At 37.6% G+C, this 23649-nt stretch overlaps 1 protein-coding gene across 1 annotated transcript in view; it reads right to left on the bottom strand.

Moving 5' to 3' along the window:
* Positions 1 to 23649, bottom strand: part of LOC106052265 (protein Wnt-16-like) — an 87697-nt gene that overhangs the window by 7050 nt on the left and 56998 nt on the right. Inside the window, exons 3-4 of the mRNA XM_056027167.1 lie at positions 18447 to 18558; positions 16953 to 17124 (exon numbers count right to left, since the gene is read on the bottom strand). Of these exons, the coding sequence (XP_055883142.1) occupies positions 16953 to 17124; positions 18447 to 18558 (284 nt within the window). The remainder of the gene's footprint in view (positions 1 to 16952; positions 17125 to 18446; positions 18559 to 23649) is intronic.

Here is a 23649-nt window from a genome sequence, read left to right as displayed (position 1 = left end):
AGTTACGCCGAGCCCAGTATCCGAGCTACAAGCATTTTATAAATAATGGAAACAGATAGAAGATATTAATGGGGGTTTGTGTAGAACATGTAGGCGGCCAGTGTGTCAGTTATATTATTAACGTATTGTGTTATAGGCCTACACATGTTCGATATAGTTACACCCCACACGGTGATTGATTTACAGGAACTGCTTTTCAAAAATGTCGAAATGTATCTAGACATATTGGGGATTGACAATACACCTTAAACCAGTGATTCTCAACCATTTTAACTCGACGACCTATTTTTACAATTCCCCACTATGCGGCTACCCCCGACCGTAAAATTAATTTCATTCCTAAGTATAAGTAATTTAGTTTTTGTTATGGACTAATACCCACATCGTCAATATCTGATATATATTGTCAAAGTTTTATCTTTAATGACGAAACAATGTATAATTATATTCTTGAAATAAATACTTCTCCTAATGGAATTAGAAATAAATGAGATTTGATCTCTGACTTTATTTGCCCTTCTATTTTTTATTCACTATATTCATATTGTGTGTTTATGTGACAAGCATGACGGAGCACAGAGAGTAATCAGAGTAATTACAAACTGCATTGCTACAATATGGCTGCGATAAGTCTGGGCTTGTTTCACTAAATCAGGAATTGTCGGGACAGTCTTTAATAAGAGATCATAGCGAAGGTCCAATTCTAGTCTTTTTCTGTATTTAGACTTGAGAACTAACAAGCTGGAAAACTATGTTTCGCAAAAATATTTTATTGGAAACGGAAGAACACACAGCACGTTAGAAGAAAAAAAAAATTCATATTTTCGCTATGCCCTTAGGAGACCCCTGGCACATCGTCAATCGACCCTCAAAGGGGTCGCCATCCCCAGGCTGAGAACCCCCTGCCTTAAACTCAGTAATCTGCAAACCCAGCAGGCGTACGAAACAGGCAGCACAGGCGTGCGAATCAGGCAAGTGGGCGAATCTCTAAAGGAGAATTGTGGTTAGAGTTGGTGAATCCAACTGTGTTAATCTCTTCAAGCGACGCCAGGCTTCGTAGCGACCGAAATATCCAAACTGGCAACTTTCATCGATGATGTTCGTTGTTCGTCTGAGGACGTTGCTCGTCCGAGGTCGCTATTCGTCCGAGGTCGCTATTCGTCCGGGGTCGCTATTCGTCCGGGGTCGCTATTCGTCCGGGGTCGTTGTTCGACCTAGGTCGTTGTTCATCCGAGGTCGCCAAAATGTCCTGGATACTTGAAGTGTCTATTCACTATTCTTCTTGACTTGATCTCCTAGAATCCCTGACTTCGATGACTTGATACATGTTCGAGTGAACAAAACAACAAGACACTTGAAAACAATGACATACTAGATAACAGCTCTGAAGCTTCCAAACGATGTTTCTTATCTTTTCTTATAACATACAAACTTTTACTTCAAAAAAGAAGATGATTACGTCCTACTCGTCATGCATTCAGTCATGCATATTAACCAATGTAAGTCCGTCGGTTTGAACTAGCAGTTCCGTCACCATGCTTCTTGCTTCAAACCCAAGCCATAATTCTTCTCTTGTGTAACCCTCTTCTGCAACGTCATTCGTCCGTCTGGCTACGTCACTATTTTTTTAACGGCACTAAATACAATATATTTATTTACAAAACTAACATACTCTCTAAACTAAACTAGGTGACTAAAACATATGAGATGTTATGGCACGATAAGAAATAGTTATTTGTTTCGGGGATAGGGGGGGAAGTTTTTACTTGGTAACGATGACGTGATAGTTTTAAAAAGTAAGAACGATATAGGAGCCGACATAAACGAGACGCTTTTCTTAACAACGTAGCAATAAGAAGCATTTTAGAAACGGCTAGAAGTAGATGACATTCGACGGTTCCCTTCATGAGTATTAAACGTGTTTGATGTTCACCAGCTGAGTCGACTACCTCTATTGTTTGGCCTTTCGCCGGTGTTATGTGTTCCTGCAGTTCTTTCAGTGTTACCTCCATTTGGATTTGTTTTCATTGGACACCGCGGAAGCGTTTAACAAGAGACTGGCACAATACGCCCTAAACTCAGTAATCTACTCTTTGTTCATATGTTCATGTTTCAGATTCGATTCACAGTCTTTAAGCAAATGAAGTAACTCAGTAATTTTTTTGAGAAATGCTGAAGTGATTTAAGTGAACCCATTTTTAAAAAGTATTTTAAAAAAATTAAAAAAAGGAAAATTGGGAAAGATTTTGAAAGAAGATAGACAAACAAAACAATGTCAAGGTCGTACTATTGAGACAGCACTGTTGCCAACCCTGTCAAAACATTAAACGCATTGTATTTTGTGCTACAACTGCTACAATTAAAATAGCTTAGAAATAATTTAATTCTACAGATCTAGTAAAAGCAAAGACATGTCTGGGGGGGAGGCGGTATCTGGGAGAAGGTGTCATGCTGCTTTTCTCCATCCAGCAAACATTATCGAGTCAAATTAGGAATTGAAATTTCCAGTCTACATCGCTATTCGAACTCAAGTCCCTCAGTTAGGTGGCCAAGCGATTTGACAAAGGAATTAGTGAATTCCATTTTTTTAATTTTTTTTTTTTTCATAAGTTCTGAAAGAATGTAAATACTTGGATAGTCATTCGCTGTGATAACGAGGTCGCATGAACGCTTGATCTGGAGACACGGAGGGTGTTGACTAGCCTTCAGATTGGTGACAATGACTTCACCAGAAATTCAACGATGAAGTATATCAATTGTATCAAATGGTCGTGATATAACTTCTTGCTACATATGTAATCAGTTTTACTTTCTTAATCATTTCCAGTGGAAGTTTCCAAATTTAAAGGGGCGTAATCTCTTCTCTGAATTCTATCATGTCTATGGATTAACGTCATCAAGATATACCTTGATCTGATGAGGTGAAAATAAAGAAAAGGTTCATACCTTTTACTTTCGTATTTTTTTCTTCTATGGTAAGGCATTGAAAAGGGAAGCAATAAAAACAAAAATATCCAGGAAGTCACGGTGAGTTATCGTTACTGATGCGTTTTATCTTTCCCTCCAGTTGGTAAAAAGATTAATTTCAAGAATGGAAATATTTATTTCTAACAGAAAAAAAAAAAAAAGCACTACCTGGAACTTAAGTTCTCTATCTCCCCCTCTTTCTATTCCTCCTCGCTCCATCTGTCCCTCTCTCTTTCTCTTATAGCATTCTCCCACACTTCAATATCGATCATAAAATGAACCACCTCAAATGTAGAGGTAAGCTAAATGTTATGCTGAGCTGAAATTCCAAGCTAAGATTTAGAGAACAAAAAAATAAAATAGGGAGAATGCTGAAGTTGTATTGCAGTACGGTGTCATGTTCACAGTGGCTTTAGTGTTGTGGGTAAATGTTGGCAGACGTTAAGGCCTATCACCCTAATGCTCTGCAATATGTGTAGAGTTGTATGTACGTACGTAATATAATTTGTATTCACTCGCCAAAGTAAGCGGCGCAGGGTTAGGAAGAGTTTTGTATAATTTGCACAGATTAAATTACTTTGTTTTCTAACAATAAGGTCATCAGTATATAATCCAAATAAGGTCCTGGATATACTAATTTATTAATATTTATTATTATTATTTATAACCTTATGCTATTTGTGTGTGTGTGTGTGTGTGGCCCTGCCTTGTTCGATATTTAAAGCAAAACAAAAAATTATTGTTATCTCCCCTGAAAAATGTCTAAATTGTCAATCTCTGTAACACGACCAGCCCACTTAGTTTTATCATTATTATTATTATTATTATTATTATTATTATTATCATCAATATTCTTCTTATTATTATTACTATCTTCATTTTAGGGCACTTCAAAGACGAAGAGAGAAAAAAAATGTGTATATATATAAATGGCACGTTTTGTAAAACGACATTCAATATGCTTAATTGGATAATATAGCTATTGTATGCTTGTTAGTGTGGATAATATGAACAGCTGACTATTTTAGAAACAACATTTCAGGACCTAATCTGATTTTGTGAAACACATTTCACATTTTTGTGTAGAACTCGCTCTAACATTGGCATCAAAGATACTTGGATCTCCAGTGCGATCTCAGAACTCAATGGGTATTCGTCTTTCGTGTAGGATGCCTGTCTACTGAGTGTAGAATGAATGAAGACATTTGTTGAACTAATTACAGAGCGAAGATTTGAGGGAGTCTTTGAATCATGACAGCTGAAGGCAAAGAGGTGAAAAAAAAGAAGGTGACTTTAAAGTTGGTGCCACTTGACCGGGCGTGGGCATATCTGAGGTTAGTGGAACTCGGATAGTGTATGGAGGATCTAAAAGGTTCAGAGAATCGGGTGTAGGCTTTAATAAGGTTGGTGGGGCGCTGGTTGATGAGTTTCGAACAAGGACAGTCACAGTAATGTTGGTATGTTGGATTTTTGTGTGTGTCATTAGTGACTTAATGTAGTGAAAAACAAACCACATGGACAAGAAAAGTATCTTGTGTACGGTCTCTGTAAAAGTAACAATTAAACTAGTTTTAACCGTGAGAATAATTAACCAGATGTCGTGAGTTAATCTGTGAATATAATATTTCATAAAGGGATATATTTTTAGCACTGTGATACTCAAGGTCCGATTTAGGGTAGGGCGGGCGGGGGGCTACAGCGTCGGTGCATCCACATACTTTTACGGTGTGTACCTAATAACAATCGAGATTTCTCGTAGATGTAACAGCGAAATTGGTTATTTAATAGGTCTTGGCATTGATGAATTTGAATCTCTGACCCAATGTACAATGTGAGCCGGATATCCTTGTTGTTGCATACAAATAAGACAACTCATCAGCATGATTTCAAGATTGTAATTCTGTAACTCTCATGTAGAAATCATATACAGTTTTGTACAAACACTATATATCAAACGCAAATACACTTTATAATTCATATTCTTTAATATGTTCTCAAAAGTAGACATAACATGAAGCTTGAAGCTTACAGACTGAATTGACTAAATTTGGATCCGGATATAAGCTCGTTTTCTCTCTATATATAATAATGTAGGTTTCCAAACTCAAAGGTCTCGAAGAGGAAATAAAATGAAAATTTTTCATTTCTAATTAACTCCCTTTTCATGTTTACCATTCCGTGAAGAAACTCGAATCTTCGAGGAGCCAATGAATAAATAAACTTCCTGTTTACACTTCTCTTGCAACTTTGACTCGTAGACTACCACGTGACACTAACAATGAAAGAAGATTTTAACCCTTGTAGCCACCAAAACCAGGTCTAGACCTATATAAAATGATACCATGAATTCTTCAAAGAGTTATTTTTAAACCAATAAGCTTATGTGACGATCATGTGGAAAACTAATATTACTAATATTAGAATACATTTAGTGTTCAAGGGCATAACTCCAGTCTATGTTAACGATGTGGAGAAATAGATTAACCTCCCTTAGCTTTCCTTGATGTGCATGTCTCCATGACAACGCAGTTAACCACAGATCGTTATATGCGATTTAAAAATAAAACATCTTGAAAAGAATTATCTCCCCCCCCCTCCCATTTTTCTCTACCACAAAGATGTACAGTGAGTTTTATTCAACATGTTGAGTCTCGGAGAAATGTTGATAAAAGTTGAAAAAAAAAAAGAGGACATAATTTCTGCGATACACAAGACATTATGTCATGAAGAAGGACTTTCATGTTTAATAGAAACTTGTCTGTTACAGAAATTACGTTTGAAAAAGATAACTCTGTGACAGACATTTGGCTCTTGTTGCTTCCCCTGCATGTTGTTATTTGCAGCAGGCGCTGCCCTGAGAATTGTGGAAGTAAAGGGAAAAAAAAAAGATTCTTTTGAAAATTGGGTGGAAGAGGGGCGGTTGTGGGGGAAAGGCATGAGAAAAAGATGCTATGAAAATTAAATTTATAATCTGCATAATACATAATAATGGCTAACTTAACTCTTTCTCTCCTAACTGACGATACCAGCGTTGATTCCACCAGAATGTAGTAACCCTAACCCCTAACTGTAATACCGACCATAAAGTAAATCCCTATTTCCTATATATCTTTTTCTCCCTAATACAAAACCTTGTCATGATTTTAATCCTTAATTTTTAATGACAAACCACTCTGTTCTAGATAAACCCAATTCTCAACAAGAATAAAAATCACGCGTTTCAAAAGACCTCACAACTTGTCACAGATTGTCTGCCACACCTCACCGAGATATAAGAGGAGTTACATGGTCAGCATTACACCAACAAAAACAGAACATCATTCGTCCTCTCTCTCTTCCTCTCTCTCTCTCTATTTCTTCCTCTCTCCCTCCTCCCTCTCTCTATTTCTTCACCTCTCCCTCCCTCCCTCCCTCTCTCTCTATTTCTTCCTGTCTCTCTCTCCCTCTCTCTCTCTATTTCTTCTTTTCTCTCTCTCTCTCCCTCTATTTTTTCTTCTCTCTCTCTCTCCCCCTCTATTTTTCCCTTTCTCTCCATCTCTCTATTTTTTCCTCTCCCTCTCTCTATTTCTACCTCTCTCTCTCTCTCTCTTCCTCACACTTTATCTCAATAATTTCTCCCTCTTTCTATCTCTCACTCCCCCATCTATCGCTCTCTATTTTTCTTATAATTCTCTCTTGTCCCCCTCTCTTTCTTTCCCTTTACCTCTCTCTCTTTCTATTCATCTCTCTCCCTCTCTTCCCACCCTTCCTCTTTTTTTTTTCTACCTCTCGCGTTTTCTTCCTCTTTCTCCCTCCCACCCCCCCCCCCTTTTTTTTAATAGGTCGTGTATTTGTTCCTTCCACCAGAAACAGGTCGAACTATAACTCACATCAAGCTCGTACTATTTCTCCCCTCGACAGATCTTTCGTTTAATGCCATCCTCACGCCTGCTCTGACTCCTTCCGCAAACACAGTCCGAGCATCCCGCAATCACGAGACGATTTGTCCACTTTAACTGCTGTAATTACCTTGCCAAATATCTCCTTATTTTTACTATCTAACTGTCCAGTTCGGACCAAGGCGGCCAGCAACCGTGATTTGGACACGCATATAAACCACCGCGGACGGACGAGTCGCGGCGCTTTTATCTCCGTCACGGTCTTAAAACATCCGCCCCGCGGCGTCCGAACGAGATCGGAATTTCCCGGTGGCCGCTCATCAAAGACGAATGTTTAACAAGCTCAATTTATAGCCGGCGGTCATTTGGTCACTCTTGGAAGCGATTGACGCCCAGCAATGTCGTAAATTCTGCCGAAATTGTCCGCAAACGACTTAGGGAAACAGTCAAAGAAAAAAAACGAACCACTTAAAAGACTAACAGCTGACAAGAACAAGCAAAATAAAATTCAGGAATGACCAGTGGTCGTTTGTTACCAAAACTACATACGCGTAATATACGCACACGCGCACGAATGGGTCAGAAAGGTTCAATTGAGCTATCTCGAGACGATAATCACGAAGTGATTGCCCTTTTCTTAAATCACATTTACTTCCTTTGCAGTTAGCCATGAAAAAATAATTTAAATTAACAAATATAAAAATAAATAAATAAACTAATAGAAAGTAGTCAGATCTAGAACTAGCAGCTGAACCTAATTGCTGTGAAGAGTCATTCCTTATAACTAGACATGTTTTGGTATACAAAAACTATATCTAGACATGTTTGGTGTACAAAAACTATAACTAGACATGTTCTGGTGTACAAACTAAAGGAAGTGTTGATAAACAGTGGCGTAGCTAGAGTGGAGTTGGATGGGGAGAATTTGAGAATCCTCCCGGACCCCCAATTGAGGTGGGCCCGCAAATGAGTGTTTTTTATATTACAAATTAAATATTACCCAAAATGCAGGGGCCCCTAAGAGGTCAAGGCCCCCCCCCCCCAGGACCCCAAACGATGGAAAATTCCTAGCTACGCCCCTTTTGATAAGCTTTGTGATAATTTGTGTTCACTTTGCAGCAATGCAGAACCCAATGTTCTAAACTCTTTCCGTTCTAGGACCAAATCATTTAAATATGGCGGAAGCATTAGACTTTTACTATATGACTTATAAAATCTTATGACTTATGAAATCTGCACATGTGGAGTGAGAATGCTGACCATGTCCTCCAGGATTGCTCTCTTTACCAAGAGGCCCGTACAAGACACTGGCCACAAAAAACACCACAATACAAAAAAAAAAACTATATGGAGAGCTCATTGATTTGGAAACCACTGCGCAGTTCATCCATCTCATGTATTGGTCATCTGAACACTCCAGCATAAAAATGAGAACGAAGAAGAACTTGACGATTTTTATTTTTTATGCCGCCCATGACACTGGTTATTAAAAATGTATAACCCCAAGGTCCAAAAAGGATTTTGGACAATCCAGTCTATAATATGCACAATATTTGCTTAGCAAGATCTTACAGGGAGGTGCGGTGGCTATGTTGTAAAGCTCTTGGCTTCCGAACGAGAGGGTTCCGGGTTCGAATTCAAGGGAAGGCTGGGATTTCGGGATTTTAAAGGCGCCTCTTAGTCTACCTAACTGTATTGGGTACCTTACGTTAGTTGGACAAGAGTAAAGGTAAAGGCGTTTGGTCGTTGTGCTGGCCAGATGACACCTTCGTAAACAGATGACCTTTACGTCATCTGCCCTATAAGACCGCATGGTCTGAAAGGGGAATTTTACTTGCAACGGTTCTTGGATAATCCAGTCTATACTCTGTACAATACAAGTATTCACGTATGTAATACATTAAGTTCTGCTTCAATCATAACTACACAATGTAGATCTACAGGGTCTGTAAGTAACTGTTACAGGAACTTTTTAAATGTGTCTATACCTGGTGCATGGGATGGAAAGATGAGGAGAGGGGGACACAATACATTAAAAAAAAACACACCACCACAGCGTGTGACAAGGGTATCGCTTTCACTCATTGTTCTCACCCTCACGATCTGGAGACAGAGAAAAGGATATTTACAAGGAAATGGCTGGAATGGGCTAGAGCAGTGGGTAACGTTGGGAGGGGGGCGGCGGGGGAAGACTCTACAGTGTTGATACAGAAACATGGATGGAAGGAGGATTTACAAGTCTGGATTTTTGGTTCTGTGGCCTGGTACAAACCACAGTATAAGAAACTAAAAAGAAAAAAAAATGAAAAGAAAGAAAAAATAAAGAAATAAAGACAAAAAGGAAAAAAAGAAAGGGGAAAAAAAGGGAAAGAAAGAAAGAAAAGACAAAGAAGGAGACGAACATATAGAAAAAGAATAGAGAGAAAGAGAGGAAAAAGAAAAATCGTGACAGAAAAGAAAAAGAAAGATTCTGCTATGTTTAGATTCAACAAAAGATACATTGTCACTCAAGGTTCTAGAATGCGACATATCCTCGTACTTTCACCCTGCCTTTTTTTTTTTTCTCTCAAATCGCTTTTTTTTAAAAAAAAAAGAGGGTTTCGCCCCTGCAAGTTCAATGTAACCTGCATAACGAGCTGTCCAGTTGACGTATTGGCAACATTTCACACTATTTCATCGCACACGATGCTGGACGAGCAGGGGGGGGGGGGCGCTCAATTAGGTGCGATACCCTGGAATAGCAGGTTTACCAACAAGAAAGAAGAAAAACAACAACCTGAGTTAAATATATTAAATGAAAAGTCCTGAAATGGGGGGGGGGGGGGAATCAAGAGAGAGGAAAGGTAATTGCCACGGAGGTCACATTTCAGGTCCCTAGAGGCAGGTCTGAGTTCACAGCGCTATATCACTTATATCATATATCACACTGATCTTCAAGCAGGGTGTCATTTTTTTTTACAATGTCATCTATTAGAGGTTTGAGAAAGGAGGTGGGAGGAGGGGTCGATTAGACACTTGACTCCCTCACAGTCGAACTTTTTTTGTTTGTTTTTTTAAATAACTTTCCTTTACCTCCAACCCTAATACATATGCATGTATAAGCTATATCAGAGGTTCTCAAACTTTGTTTTTTACTCGAGGACCTCTTCATTTAGTCTAACCTTGCCCAAGGACCCCTAAGCGAAAAACTACATAAACGCGTAGTACATAGGCTACAAATTTAAAAAAAAATAACAAAAAAAAAAAAAAACTATAACTTTGTTTAAAATAAAAATTAATGACTATGATTAGTTTGATGAGATTTTAATGAGTGTAGTTATGTCCGGCACAATTTTTGTAATTAGCAACCGCAAATCTCAACAAGCTCATATTTCTAGTCGGTTTCATTACGACAATGGTCCACGTTGTACCAAACCAGAAGACGTGAAAGCAGTCAACCACTTCTGCAGCCACAATGCTGAATATAACATTGGAATCTGTTTTTTTGAAACCAGAATTTTGGGTCTCCTTTTTACGACATTGGTTTCAGTTCCTCGTTTTAAGATATTTCAATAAGCTGCTCCTTGTATTAGCATGGATTCATTTGTGATTGAGATCTGAGTTAAAGAATTCAATACCCAGTCGAAGTCGGTATTATCTACGTGAAGAATGTCTTCAAAATTTAGTTTAAAGACGTCTTAGGATTGTAGTTTTATTTATGTAATAGACATATTAAACTGTAGTGCGTGGCGAGTTGATTATAATTCAAATTATCCGATTGGATAAACTGTTTGTTTTTTTAGCGAAGAAGTTATTTTATACAATTTTCTTCTCGAGAACTCCTGGGGGTCCACAGACTATAGTTTTTGAGAACCTCTGGCATACATATTTGAATGGATATTTTCAAGATATCATTCTTATCCTTATCTTCTACTTGGGGATGCTTCTTTAATTGTAACTATGGTTTACTTTAATTACAGTAGTCTGCTCTTGAATTTTAGGATCCGGTCTTCATGGGTTAAGCAATAGATAACTGTAAGCCAGAAAAAGAAGAGAAAGCGGGATGGATAAATGTGAGGGGGTTTGTAATAGAACCTATGAAAAGCATAAGAAAATGAAAAGATGTAGATTGGGAGAAAGATTTTACGATAAACAATGTCAAGGACGCAACAATGAAAGAAAACTGTTGCCAACTAAATGGTACAAAAAATATTTGATACTAAAAGATTTAGAGCTTTGACAATTCATTCTACCATGTTAGAATCATCACTTAAAATATGCTTATTTTTATACAGGGTGGCCCAAAAGTAGGTTTAAATTTATTAAACTACCTTTTAAATGATCGGACCTTGTGCCGTACTGTGTGTGTCAGAGTGTCCTGGAGAGATTTGAAGAATGTCGCCTTGTTGACGGAGGATATTTTGAGCATGTTTGGGTTCACAGGTATAATGAATTTCCCGCTGTTCTAGTAGTCTACTGTATACCTACTGTTGAGCCACTATGTTTATCAATAATCAATAATCAATACTCCAATGTTTTGTACACCGGATACACTGGTGAATTAATTTATTCAAATTCACCATAGAGATCCGAAATTTTATACAAATGTTTCGATGAGAGGCATAAACAGCATGGCTACTTATTAAAGGACCTCGAATTCAAACCCCGACTCGATCTGAGTTGTGTTTGTTAAGCGCCAAAAGGCAGCAAAGAAAATGTCTCCCCCCCCCCCCAACTGATCCCAACTGGACTTTCTACAACATGTAGCGCTATACAAAAACATTTTTTTTAAAGACTTCTTTCTAGAATGTTTTGAAACAAAAAAATTAATATGAATAAATCCTTTCCATAACACTACGCTCGAGTTAACTAAGCCTCAATGGTGGATGACTCCCTGAACATAGAGATCGACTTAAGTAAGACCCAACATTGGAAGACACCTGCTCATTGGGAAAAAAAAAAACACATATCGAAACAGTGTCGATGTCTCGGTGTCAATGTCACTATAAGTAATGAACCTTTTCTTTTTTTTTTTTTTTTTTGGGGGGGGGGGGGGGGCAATGTGAGGCTCTTGTGCATCAAAAAAAACTCCCGGACAAGCGGCGGTTCTGAGGTTTGTCAGTTCGATGGATCGGACAGCACTAAATAACAGCAGCACTGGAATGAGATGCTCTGTGGTCTTCAAATTTAAAACTTGTTCGGCCTCTGGTAGATCTGTTAAAATTCTCAAACCAAATGCGGCCTTAAAAGTAACTAAAGAATCTCCTTATCGGGGTCCCCACTCATACGCGAACCCTGGGCCAGATGCCCCTTCTTCCACCCCCAAAATGACCGCCTATGCCCAAAAGCATAACTTTCTCACTCTCCAAAATGGCCATTCTACTTTCCATAGATCCACGCAAGAATACTGTTCATTCCTTAGTGTTATACTTTGCTATCAATGCCAGCCCAAAAAATTAACTAATTTCTGGACTCTTGTCGAAATCCTTTCACTGACCTAGTTTTCGTCCACTCTAAAGTTCATGGTTCAAAGGCCAGCTTCATCAAAGAGAGGAAATTAAATTATACACCTCTTTTAGTTTCTGGGCTATACTGTTTTTTTGTATTTTGGCTGAGAAAGTGACAAAGTGGCAAATGATGCTTATCACGTGACCTTTTAAACCCGCCTTCTTGTTTTTTAAATCCGAAAGGGAAGGAACTCTTCATGGAGGGTGAAAGGTCATAAAAGGACATAGGTGAAGGACGTCAGGGGTGAGGTTTGTTGGGCTCATCTTTTGAAGTTTTTCAGACGCCTACGGAACAACCTTCAAAGTTGAACGTCATTTCAATTGCGGCCCTCTACATTTAAACAGTGCTTGACTCTCTTCCACACACACAGATATGGCTGAAACTTGCAGTTTTTCTGATTTTTTTTAGAAATGAAATTTTAAATCGACCAATGTGTTTAAGCTAATGAACAGAACGCGAGATTTTTTCCAATGTGCTTATTAAGTAAGAGAAGTGATTTAAGATTCATCTTACAAAAACAAAATACTAAAGTTGAAATAAAAAAATGGAATATTTACATAAAGCACACGAAAATGTAAAAGCTAACAAGTCACGGGAAAAACGTGTAAGTTTTTTTTCCTGTGCAGCGAAAACCGTTTAACATGCAAGGGGCCTAAGAAATTTAAGGAAGTTTGCTGGTGGGCGGTCTCACTTCTCTTTGCAACAACTCCGTTGTTATAAGTCTTAAGAATCGAGGTCGTGCTATTTTAAGCTCTTCGCCAAGGGAGAGCATGATATGTATTTAATATGGTGTTATTGAAGGATATATCAGCTAAGTATATTAAGTACATCTAACTTTTGGATGGTAAATCGCAGGGTCGGACCTACAGATTGCGGGACCCAATGCGAAACGGATTGCGTAGGGCCCAATGCGTAACGGATTGCGCTGGGCCCAGTCTGGGTAGGGATAGGGATAATAATTAAAAAATTCAGATTTTGTATTAGAAAATAAATTCGCATATTATTCACTCTTTACAAAAGTACAAAATTGCGATCAAATTAAATTGACGAGCCATCTACTGTAGATGGTAGTCATCCAACAAAACGCCGATAAACATTCAGATTTGCCTTTTAGATTTACTATCGACTAGCAAAATATCGTTGTTGTCTTTTTCGAAGACCTCGAGATAGATTCAGATTTATTTTTATATGCCAGTGACTATTAAAGTAAATTAAGTATTTAAACTTCCTGATTTGGTTAAAATTCGCCCTATTCTTACTATTTGATTCAATAAAAGCTTGCAATGCCAACTTTTGTTTTTGTATCGCGAGTAGGATTGGCGTTTACCATATTGAATGACACTCCGAAATGACAATTATGTCTTTTTTTTTTGTTTTTGGAGATTTTTATGAGTGTTCAGAAGATTTTAATAATTTCAGTAGATTTCAGGACTTTTTCGTATATTTTGCAATTTCACTAGATTTCAGGACTTTTTCGTATATTTTGCAATTTCAGGAAATTTCCAGAAGCTCCTTGAAAACAGGAGGCCGCGGGAACCCAGTAATAATAAGTTAAAATGGATTAATTTAATAATTTACACCTAGAATTAGCGCGGGGCCTATGAAAGTGCAGGCCCACTCGGCCGCATAGGTTGCAGTGGCCCAAGGCCCTTGTAAATCGGCTTATATGTAGATCTAGTATGTTAGGATGATAAATCATCATTTTTTTCTAACATCTATGTATGTAAGTAATATGTATATCTGTATATTTATGCTTGATCTGTTGATGTATGTTAAGTTAGCTCGCTTGATTAAATTGCCGTGCAAATATTGCAGGCTGTGTGTGTGTGTGTGTGTCGATCCCCTCCCCCCCCCCCAAAGTGGCTTTCTTTTTTCTTCTCTTTAGTCACCAATTATATGAAAAGAAAAATTTTAAAGGTGAGTAAAAAAAAATATGTTTTTTTTTTTTAATTGTTTCAAGCAAAAAATGTATATTACTTGATTTGAAATTTAGTGACTTTCTGTGTCAGGATGTGATTGCGGTGATTTCTATCACAAGGTTAAGAGGGGCGCTGATCATATCAGTCAATCGGCGCCCTTCTTTTCACCACTAGGCTTGTGGACCGTTGCGACTTTGGGAGTTCCTAAAGCATGCATCTTTGTTTACAAAAAAAAAAAAAAGAAAATGTGCATAGAATATGAAGTGATGCACATACAATAGAAACCTTATCTATAATTAAGATTCAATAAGCATGATGTGTTGATCTGCAATCCATTATGTGATGCCGATGCTCATAGACCCCGCATTTTGACCCTCGATGGCCACATACGAGTTTATGAGTAACTGAAACTCCTTTTATTTTTATTTATAAGTTTTTATTTAGTTTATATATATATATAAGTTTATGAAATAGTTTTATCAAAAACATAGCAGAACCTAGATCTTGGTTGGAAATATAATACTGACACTGATAGTAAGATTGGCATGAGAAAATGGAATTGAAAAGTTGACCCCAAACCTAACCTTGACCCTACACTCTAGCATCAGTGACTGACTTGAACACAAGAACCTGTTGCAGAACGCATCGTTCTCTGGCGAGTGGGAGAGAGAGAAAAAAAAGTATGATTGGCTACATCCGCCCCAGTTGACCACGCCCACTGAAATCGATTATTAAACACGCGGCTAGTTTGTATAATTTTCAAACTTTGACCACCTTGAGGTGAATGTAAATACAGTTATCTGCTCTTTAGTAATCAGATTTCTGTTCTCAAACTTTTTTTTTTTTAGTTGTGGAAGGGGGGGAGGGGGGGTGGCTTTTGTTGTTGGTTTCCCGTTTTAATTTCCGGTTCCGTGTGTAACTTTTCAGGATCAAAGGCGGCACAAAGACAAGTTTACGTGAAGGAAGAATAGCTAAGGCTAGATTCTTCTGAGGGGGAGGGGGGGATACACACATATATATATACATATATTGAGAGAGAGGGGGGGGAGGGGGCAGTTCAGGGGTGGCATAGGGTTGAAGGTATGAAGCGAGCTAGATGTAAATAAAGAAGTTACGTCTGATGGAGGTCTCAAAAATTTTATAGCGGGGGGGGGGGCTTCGTGGTGAGTGGGGGGGATTGTTATGATATCACCGGGGGGGGGGAGAAGGGGGGAATGTAATTGTATTTGTTTGTAGTGACCCACCTGTTACAATCACATTACCACCTCCCACGATCAACTTCAGGGCACCTGGGGGCATAGTTTTGTGCAATTTTTAGCGCCATATCGAACACGTGGATTTTAAAATAAAAAAAGAAACACAGTGTTTAATTAGGTCTGTAGGCTTTACACACTATGCCGTCCGTTGTTACAAAAATTCAGCTCAGCAACAACACCAACAGAGACTTAGAAAAACAGAAGTTTGGGTCATGTCTCGAAGGAAGAAATAGAAATACAGAGACTAGAATGAAAGGGGAAGAAAAAAAAAAGATTAGAAAGAAAAAAAAAGAGATAAAAAGAGAAAGTAAGAAAGAACGGAAGAAATAGTGGGGAAAAAAGACAAAAATCATGAAAGAGGGAGAAAGAGAAGGAGAGAGAATAAAAAAAAGAATAAAAGAAAGAAAGAAAGATAGAAAGAAACATTGTCGCATGTGAAGAAAGAAGCGTTGTTTGTTTTTTTTTTTTTTGTTTTTTTATATCATAATGAAATTAAGAAATTAAAATATTCAAATAATTTTAAAAATAAACAAAGTAACAAAAGAAAAGTTCTCTTTTTTTTTGTTTTGTTTTGTTTTAAGACAGCTCCTCCTTTAAGAATCTTTTCGTAAGAGCAATTATTTTTAATAAAATGGACATTTTTTTTCCCGCCTCAATTCCCACTTCACTAAGAAAAAAAAATTCCTGGTCAAGCAAATATATACATCCACTCCAAAGTATAGATTTCTAAACAGAGCCCTTTAGACCTACAGAGTAGACGGTGCTCACAATGTTTCTGCACGTCTATTAATTGATTCAACTTTTTAATGAGTTAGGCCTACATTAGGGGAAACGCAATGACGTATGTTTGTTCAATTTAAAGATTGTCTAGACCAAATCTAATTGTAGAAAATAACATTTCGAAAAATTATAGTGCTAAAATTAGAGTTTTCCCAGTGTGACCAATCAGCTAGTAATTATTTTCCCAAAGAGATACACCAACTGTCAAATTTCTAGGAAAATCATTAGAGCCGTTTTGGAGATCCCAGTCCAAGCTTTTCGACCCATTGAATTGAGGAATTATAAAAGATAAATATATATATATATATATATAAATAACATTAAATTAACAAATTAAAAAAAAAAAGCTACTAGAGAACCAATAACAAGATACAACATCATTACGCCAAAAAACAAAAAAAAAAATATGAAGTCACCCACCGGATATACATATGTAAACACTCACCACCCAACAAATTATAGTCACTACCTTGCACCCTAATTTGAAACATTCACCACCCAAAAACTGAAATCAATAATCATGCGCCCTAATTCAAACATTCACCACCAAAGAAACTGAAGTAATTCACCGTGTGCCTAATTCAAACATTCACCACCCAACCAACTGTAATTCACCGTGTGCCTAATTGAAACATTCACCACCAAACAAAACTGAAGTCACCCACCGTGCGCCCCACTTCGTTGTTGTGTAGGTTCATCAGGCTTCTGACATTGCGCCCATTTTGATGGTTCACCACATCAGGGGCGTCCACGAAAGTCTTGCTGAACCAGAGTCCGTAGTTGACGTTGTCACTGCAGCCTCCCCACTTCCAGCCATCCACGTCTGCTTCACCATACCTGGACAAGAAGGTCAGAGGTCATTTATGATTCTAGAAGTCTTCAGGACATTTTATTGACATTTTTTGGACATTTACTTAACATTTTTTGGAATAAGCATTTTATGGACATTTTCTGGACATTTTGTGTGACATTTTATAGACATTTTGTGTGGCATTTTATGGACATTTTGTGTGACATTTTATGGACATTTTGTGTGACATTTTGTGTGATATTTTCTGGGCTGGACAATATCTATGCATTTTTCATACTGGAATTTTATGGACTAGACATTTTCTGGACTGGATATTTTCTGGACTGGGCATTTTCTAAATTTTCTTAGCATATTCTGAAATGAACTTTTTTTTTAGACATCCTCTGGACTGGGTCTTTCCTAAACATTTTCTAGACTTGACATTTTCTCAACATTTTGAACAAAGTAAATATATATTACTTTGTAGTGTTGGGCTTAGATTGCGTTTGTTTTTTCTTCATACTTCACAATTATAAACATTTGTAATAAATCTACAAATCTTTTTAAACATTATTGGGCTGTTCATTTATATCTTTTAGAACAGCTGTTTGAGTGTTTGCATATTTCAGAATGTAAAAAAAAAAAAAAATCAAATTCATATTAATAACGCATCAACAATATCTTAGCAAAGACAAGAAATAAAGAAAACAAATAATCAATTCTTGCTTTCTATTCAAATACTATAGTAAACAAAAGTTCACATTTTATTTGTCATTGAAAAATATAGTAAAAAAAATAAAGGTCTCTGTGAGTCTGTCTGGTACTCGAGCCCATGACATACACTAACAACTCAACTAACCAGCCCTTTAAAAAAGGTCAAACAAATATATAGATCTAGATCTATAAATAACATTCCAACGAATGGGAAAATATAATTAGTATATATATATATATAGTATATATTAGTACTTCTGTCCTCGTGAAGTTAAAAAAAATAATTATAAAGATCGAATCATTTGAATTCAATAATTAATGAAAAGATTTTCTTTTAATGTGTTGTAAAGCAGTACAAGTCTATGTGCGACACTTCAGCTCGAAAGGAGAATGAAAAGTTGTCAAATTAAATGATTCCAATCTTATTTTATAGTTGTTAGGTTTGGTTTTGTGTATGAACAGTTAACTTCTTTAGTGCTGGATCTAGAAATTATCTGAAAGGTCGAAAAAACCTGATAGTCATTGTAATATAGGATCATAAGTTGAGCAATTATATATACAGCAATGTTGTATCTTTCAAATACTGTTTAAGTCACACGTAGTTTCCACTCTTGTTTATTCTCTTCTTCGGTCTCAGACTCTTTATAGTGCTTACCTGGTCATGTCACAAGAGCAGTCTGATAAGTTTCCTACAGAGCAGGCTTGGGTCACAGCATGGACGACACCGGCACTCAGTATAGCATACACGAAAGCTGCTTCCCGTGTACCTGGATAAGGAGAGAATGATGTAGGACATTCATTGGCTAAAATCTACATTAATATAGGTTAGGCTAAAAACTCCGCTATACGATTTTTTAAAATCTACACTGACTTAGAGGCTATTTATTTAGAACATATTCTTTGTAATAATCTTAAATTAAACATGAACGAAAAAAAAAGTCAATTACAATTATAAGTAGGCCTATTTATCTGGGGTCAAAAACCAATTTTCTCTTACAGTATGTATGTATTCCGAACATTACTTTATGTATTCCGAACATTACTTTATGTATTCCGAACATTACTTTATGTATTCCGAACATTACTTTATGTATTCCGAACATTACTTTATGTATTCCGAACATTACTTTATGAATTCCGAACATTCCTTTATGAATTCCGAACATTACTTTATGTATTCCGAACATTACTTTATGTATTCCGAACATTACTTTATGAATTCCGAACATTACTTTATGTATTCCGAACATTACTTTATGAATTCCGAACATTACTTTATGTATTCCGAACATTACTTTATGTATTCCGAACATTACTTTATGAATTCCGAACATTACTTTATGTATTCCGAACATTACTTTATGTATTCCGAACATTACTTTATGTATTCCGAACATTACTTTATGAATTCCGAACATTACTTTATGAATTCCGAACATTACTTTATGTATTCCGAACATTACTTTATGTATTCCGAACATTACTTTATGTATTCCGAACATTACTTTATGTATTCCGAACATTACTTTATGTATTCCGAACATTACTTTATGAATTCCGAACATTACTTTATGTATTCCGAACATTACTGCCATAATTAGATAAACAACGACAACAAGACTTAAATAGCACCCTTCCCCAGAGGTCAACGGCTTTGTCAGCGTTATCTCTGACAATGCAAGGTCGCAGCTGGGTCTACGATGTCGCCATGGGCGTCCGCAGGGGGGGGGGTGCAAGGGGGTACACTTGCACCCCCCTGGATTCTGGGCAACCAACGATTAGCGAGTTTTTTTTTTGCACCTTCAAATCAATTCACTTCTGCTAGGAAGCAACTTAACACATGTTGCTTTCACTGAAATGAAGTTAATAAGGATAAACTATTATTGTAATAAACTAGAATAGGCTAATCTGTAGTTCATGTCCGACCATGTGCGCTTTATTAAAGGCTTGCAATTCAATATTCTATAGCATGTTAGTCGTGACGATTTGTTTTCACTGGCACACTATTATAGTTATCATTATATTTAGTAAAGGCCTAGAATATGATAATTTTTTTATTATTTTTTTTTGTCTTGGAGGACAAATCCTTGTCAGCTATCTTTCGATTTGATATATGGGAAAGTTTCTTTGAACAAGTTTAAGGAGTGCAGTTATCTTGGTAAATGTATTTACGTCTTGCGGAGTTGCCGTCAGTGTTAGCGCTTAATAAAATAGCAGGTTAAACACGTCCACCAGTTTACGATAGAAGAGCTTTAAGAAAGTTCTTCTGAGTCAAAACGTTGATTTGTATCGACGGAGCACTGGCAGCAGCATGAATTAACTGCGTTCTCTTGGTATTTCGGTAATGAAAATGCAGATATCTCTGGCACTGAATTGATGTGTTTGGGCGTTGGATTTGTTGATGGCGATTGTAGTCGAGAAGAAGTCATGTTGTCGTTGTTGTTGTCGTTGTCGTTGTTGTTGTCGTTGTCGTTAAGAGAGACGCAGTGCTTGTATCTAACGTCATTGTCAGCGAATACATTATGTACAGTCTAGACATGGACAAGCCAAGGCTACGATTGCTGCCCCTGTAATGGGTAGCATTCAGAACTGTGTTCAGACAAGGATTCGTGAAAAATATCCAAAAGCAGACCTTGTCCGTTGCGCGTTCCACAGACTTGAACTTGTTATCATTGACCTGAATGACGTTTCAGATGTACGAAATGCTGTTGGTGCCATCAAGAAGATTATCTATTTCTTCCGTAACATCGAGAGCGCTGGTGTTAAATTTACCTCAGAGAAACACGAATTAATTCGCGTTTTAAGTCACAACTTTGAGAAGATCTTAGAATGTTTTAAAATGACGATTGTTAGAGAAACCAGACAAACTGTATATGTGTAATCAGTGCCTGTTTCTCGTGTGTTTCTGATTTGTCTTTTAATTATCGTCAATTATTCACCCGTTCTTGAACCAGTTTCCGTGATGTTGCAGTCTGTCCATCTTAGCACAAGCGACCGCTCAACAGCACATCAGCAGTCACATTATTGACATAATCAAAAACCAACTTGACCATTCTGAGGAACACTTCAGGGATGGCATCCTGTGTAAGGTGACACTGCTGGCAGACAAACGTGGTAATGAGTTGGTGATGCCGAGACTTTGCAGTCGACAGACACACCGAGCAAAAAACCACATGTTTGCATTTTGGGATTATTACAGAACACGGCTTTACATTCTGTATCTTGATTCGTTAGTTTCTTCATTAACGTCTCACTTTTCAACCAATAATAATGCTCAGTTCAACCTTGTTTAGTCTACATTCTAAAACGTTTCAAGAATTGCAACGTACAGAACAATATCAGGACTGCCAGATACGCGTTCATCGCCGGCTTGTCCATCGCGACGAGAAGCAATTCAGTAGTAAATTTATTGACAGTTTTGGCAGCGTTTGCAATTTTTGTTTGATCGACCGTCGGGATGTACGGGCAGCATCAGTGAATAGTTTTTTTCACGTTAGTTTTAGTTTTATTTTGTATTTCATGAAACAAGTATTTACAGTGAACTTAATATCACATGGGTATGAAAAAGGGGTGGGGAGGCGAGGGGGCACCTATCCTTTTCTTTAATATTCTCTGTAATAAAAAATGTTGAAGCTACGACTATGAGTCATAGGTGGCAACTTGCACCCCCCCCCCCCCCCCTGCGAAAAAATCCTGCGGGCGCCCTTGATGTCGCAATGTCCTTAATCTTAGGAAGCGAAGTCAGCGCTTTAATTAAAATTTATGTTATGTTAAAGAATGCTTTTTTCCTTAATCGCTTGTACACTTAAAACGCACATTAAAATAAATCAGTAGTACTAGTAACAGTTTAGAAAGAAAGCAGATATGTTGACCATATATATTTGATCGTGTATAGAAGAACACTCAACACAACGAATTAGATTGAAGTCATCGGGGATCGTTTAATGACAAAACACACGCCATGTTTGCTTCACTCATGCAGCGCCACGGAGGGCGCCTAATTGTTCCCTCGTGTTCTTATCGCACCAGATCCCGCAACAAAGGAGTCTGGCTCTTTTAGAAGTCACAGCGCGCTAAGCCAAATCGACGTCTTAGTCTGGCCTCGTGTCAATGTCTTGTCAATATGTTTTGTCAATATCATGTCAATGTACACACACAGGGCGCTTTCCCGAGACACTGGAACTTAAGTCAAAAAAGTGGTTGTCATTCCCCCCCCCCTCCGTCCATGTTTCACGAGGGGAAAACTCCAGATGGGTTGTGAGATAGATAAATGTCAACTCAAATCTCCTCAACCATGACCAGCACTATCAGACCGTTGAAGTCTACCTTCGGATTTCGGCCTTAGATACTCAGCCCTGAAGACGATTTTTCAAGGCGCTGTAATGTTAATTAAAATAACTCTTGTCTCCATCCTATATTTTGCTAGAGTAACTGTGGATACGCCTATGCTGAAAAGCTTTTATCGTCAGATATGTCCATGTAACCTGGAGGGAATTAAACTCGAGATTAACTGTCGTCGATTTCCTCAAAACAAGGTTTTCGATATATACCAGAGACTTGATCCGCAAAGATAAGATTTATTTTTTCTTCTTTCCGATCCGAGGGCAAGTCGCTGAGATCTAGCAAAACTATGCTGCCCTCGAGTGAATGTATTGGAACATTCCTCCTAGCTACGCTTGGTCTGTTCTTTACGTACTCTTTGGTTTGAGGTTCAAGTCCCCCCCCTCTCTTTCCCCCCCCCCCCCCCACCCTTTTTAATGCTTGGCTAAATTCCTATATATGACATTTTTATATCAAGGGAAATTTGAAAAGGGAGGGGCGAGAACTCAAAAAAAGTTATGGGACCTCACAAAATGCTTCTAGATTTTTGACGATTCGCAAGGCGATAAAATTCGACGCGTCGCAAGCAACAAGGGGCAGGGAAGCAATTAAAACAGAATAGCCACTTTGTGACTGCGCAGCAAGGGGCCTGCCCTGAAACTTTTAAGGACTATGTATCTTGGCGCGCGCATTAATACAAGGGTTAAACTTAAGAAGCACTGAGGACGAATGAAGCGCAAGGGAAAAACATACGCTACGGAGAAGCGACACAAACAAAACAAAAAAAAAAGTGCAATAACTCTAATATACAGGGAAAATTTAAAAGTTGAAAAGGGAGATAAAAACTTTCGTCAATACATGTTTCAGAAAAGTTATTACACAAAACAAAAACAGATCATTTCTTTTACATACAATAAAATAAAATATGGGATATCCCCGTGAAAAGAAATCTATAAAAACACTTTTCTGAAAAAAAGTATAGTATTAATTTTAGAGATAGACCTCAAGAGTCGGACTATCCCTTCATTGCGCATGCTTACGTTTCAGACAAAAAAAGAGTTGCTATTGACACTTCCGGTTTGTTAATGACCCACTGGGTTTAGCGAATGGTGTAGTCGACCGATACCACCCAGGAGCAAAAGATCAAAAAAACCAAAGAGGTCTTGCTATATTAAGACATCATTTTGAGTGTGAGCGGCTGGAAGGGGGCGCGGAATGTCGTCATGGCAACACAGCAATACGTTGTTGTTTTTTTTTTGAGTAGTACAAAATATGAATGCCTTTGAAAGCTTAAGTTAAAAACCCAAATCTCAAACGTTTTCATGATGCGCTCCCATGTCTCAACACTGTACACGTTTGCAGTATTATAGACACTCTATAGTATTTTATATATATATATATATATATAAGTATATCACTGGTACTGTAGTCGGCCTTTATACTTCTGGTGGTGAGAACCTGTACCTGTTGTTGGCTTTAAAATCATTATTATGCCTAGTGGTCTTATGAGCCAATGTGAGACGAAACCCGCAGAGAGC

Source organism: Biomphalaria glabrata, chromosome 4 (assembly GCF_947242115.1).
Source record: "Biomphalaria glabrata chromosome 4, xgBioGlab47.1, whole genome shotgun sequence".
Taxonomy (NCBI): domain Eukaryota; kingdom Metazoa; phylum Mollusca; class Gastropoda; family Planorbidae; genus Biomphalaria; species Biomphalaria glabrata.
Note: the sequence above shows the minus strand (reverse complement) of the source record. Positions and strands in the feature narration are given on the sequence as shown.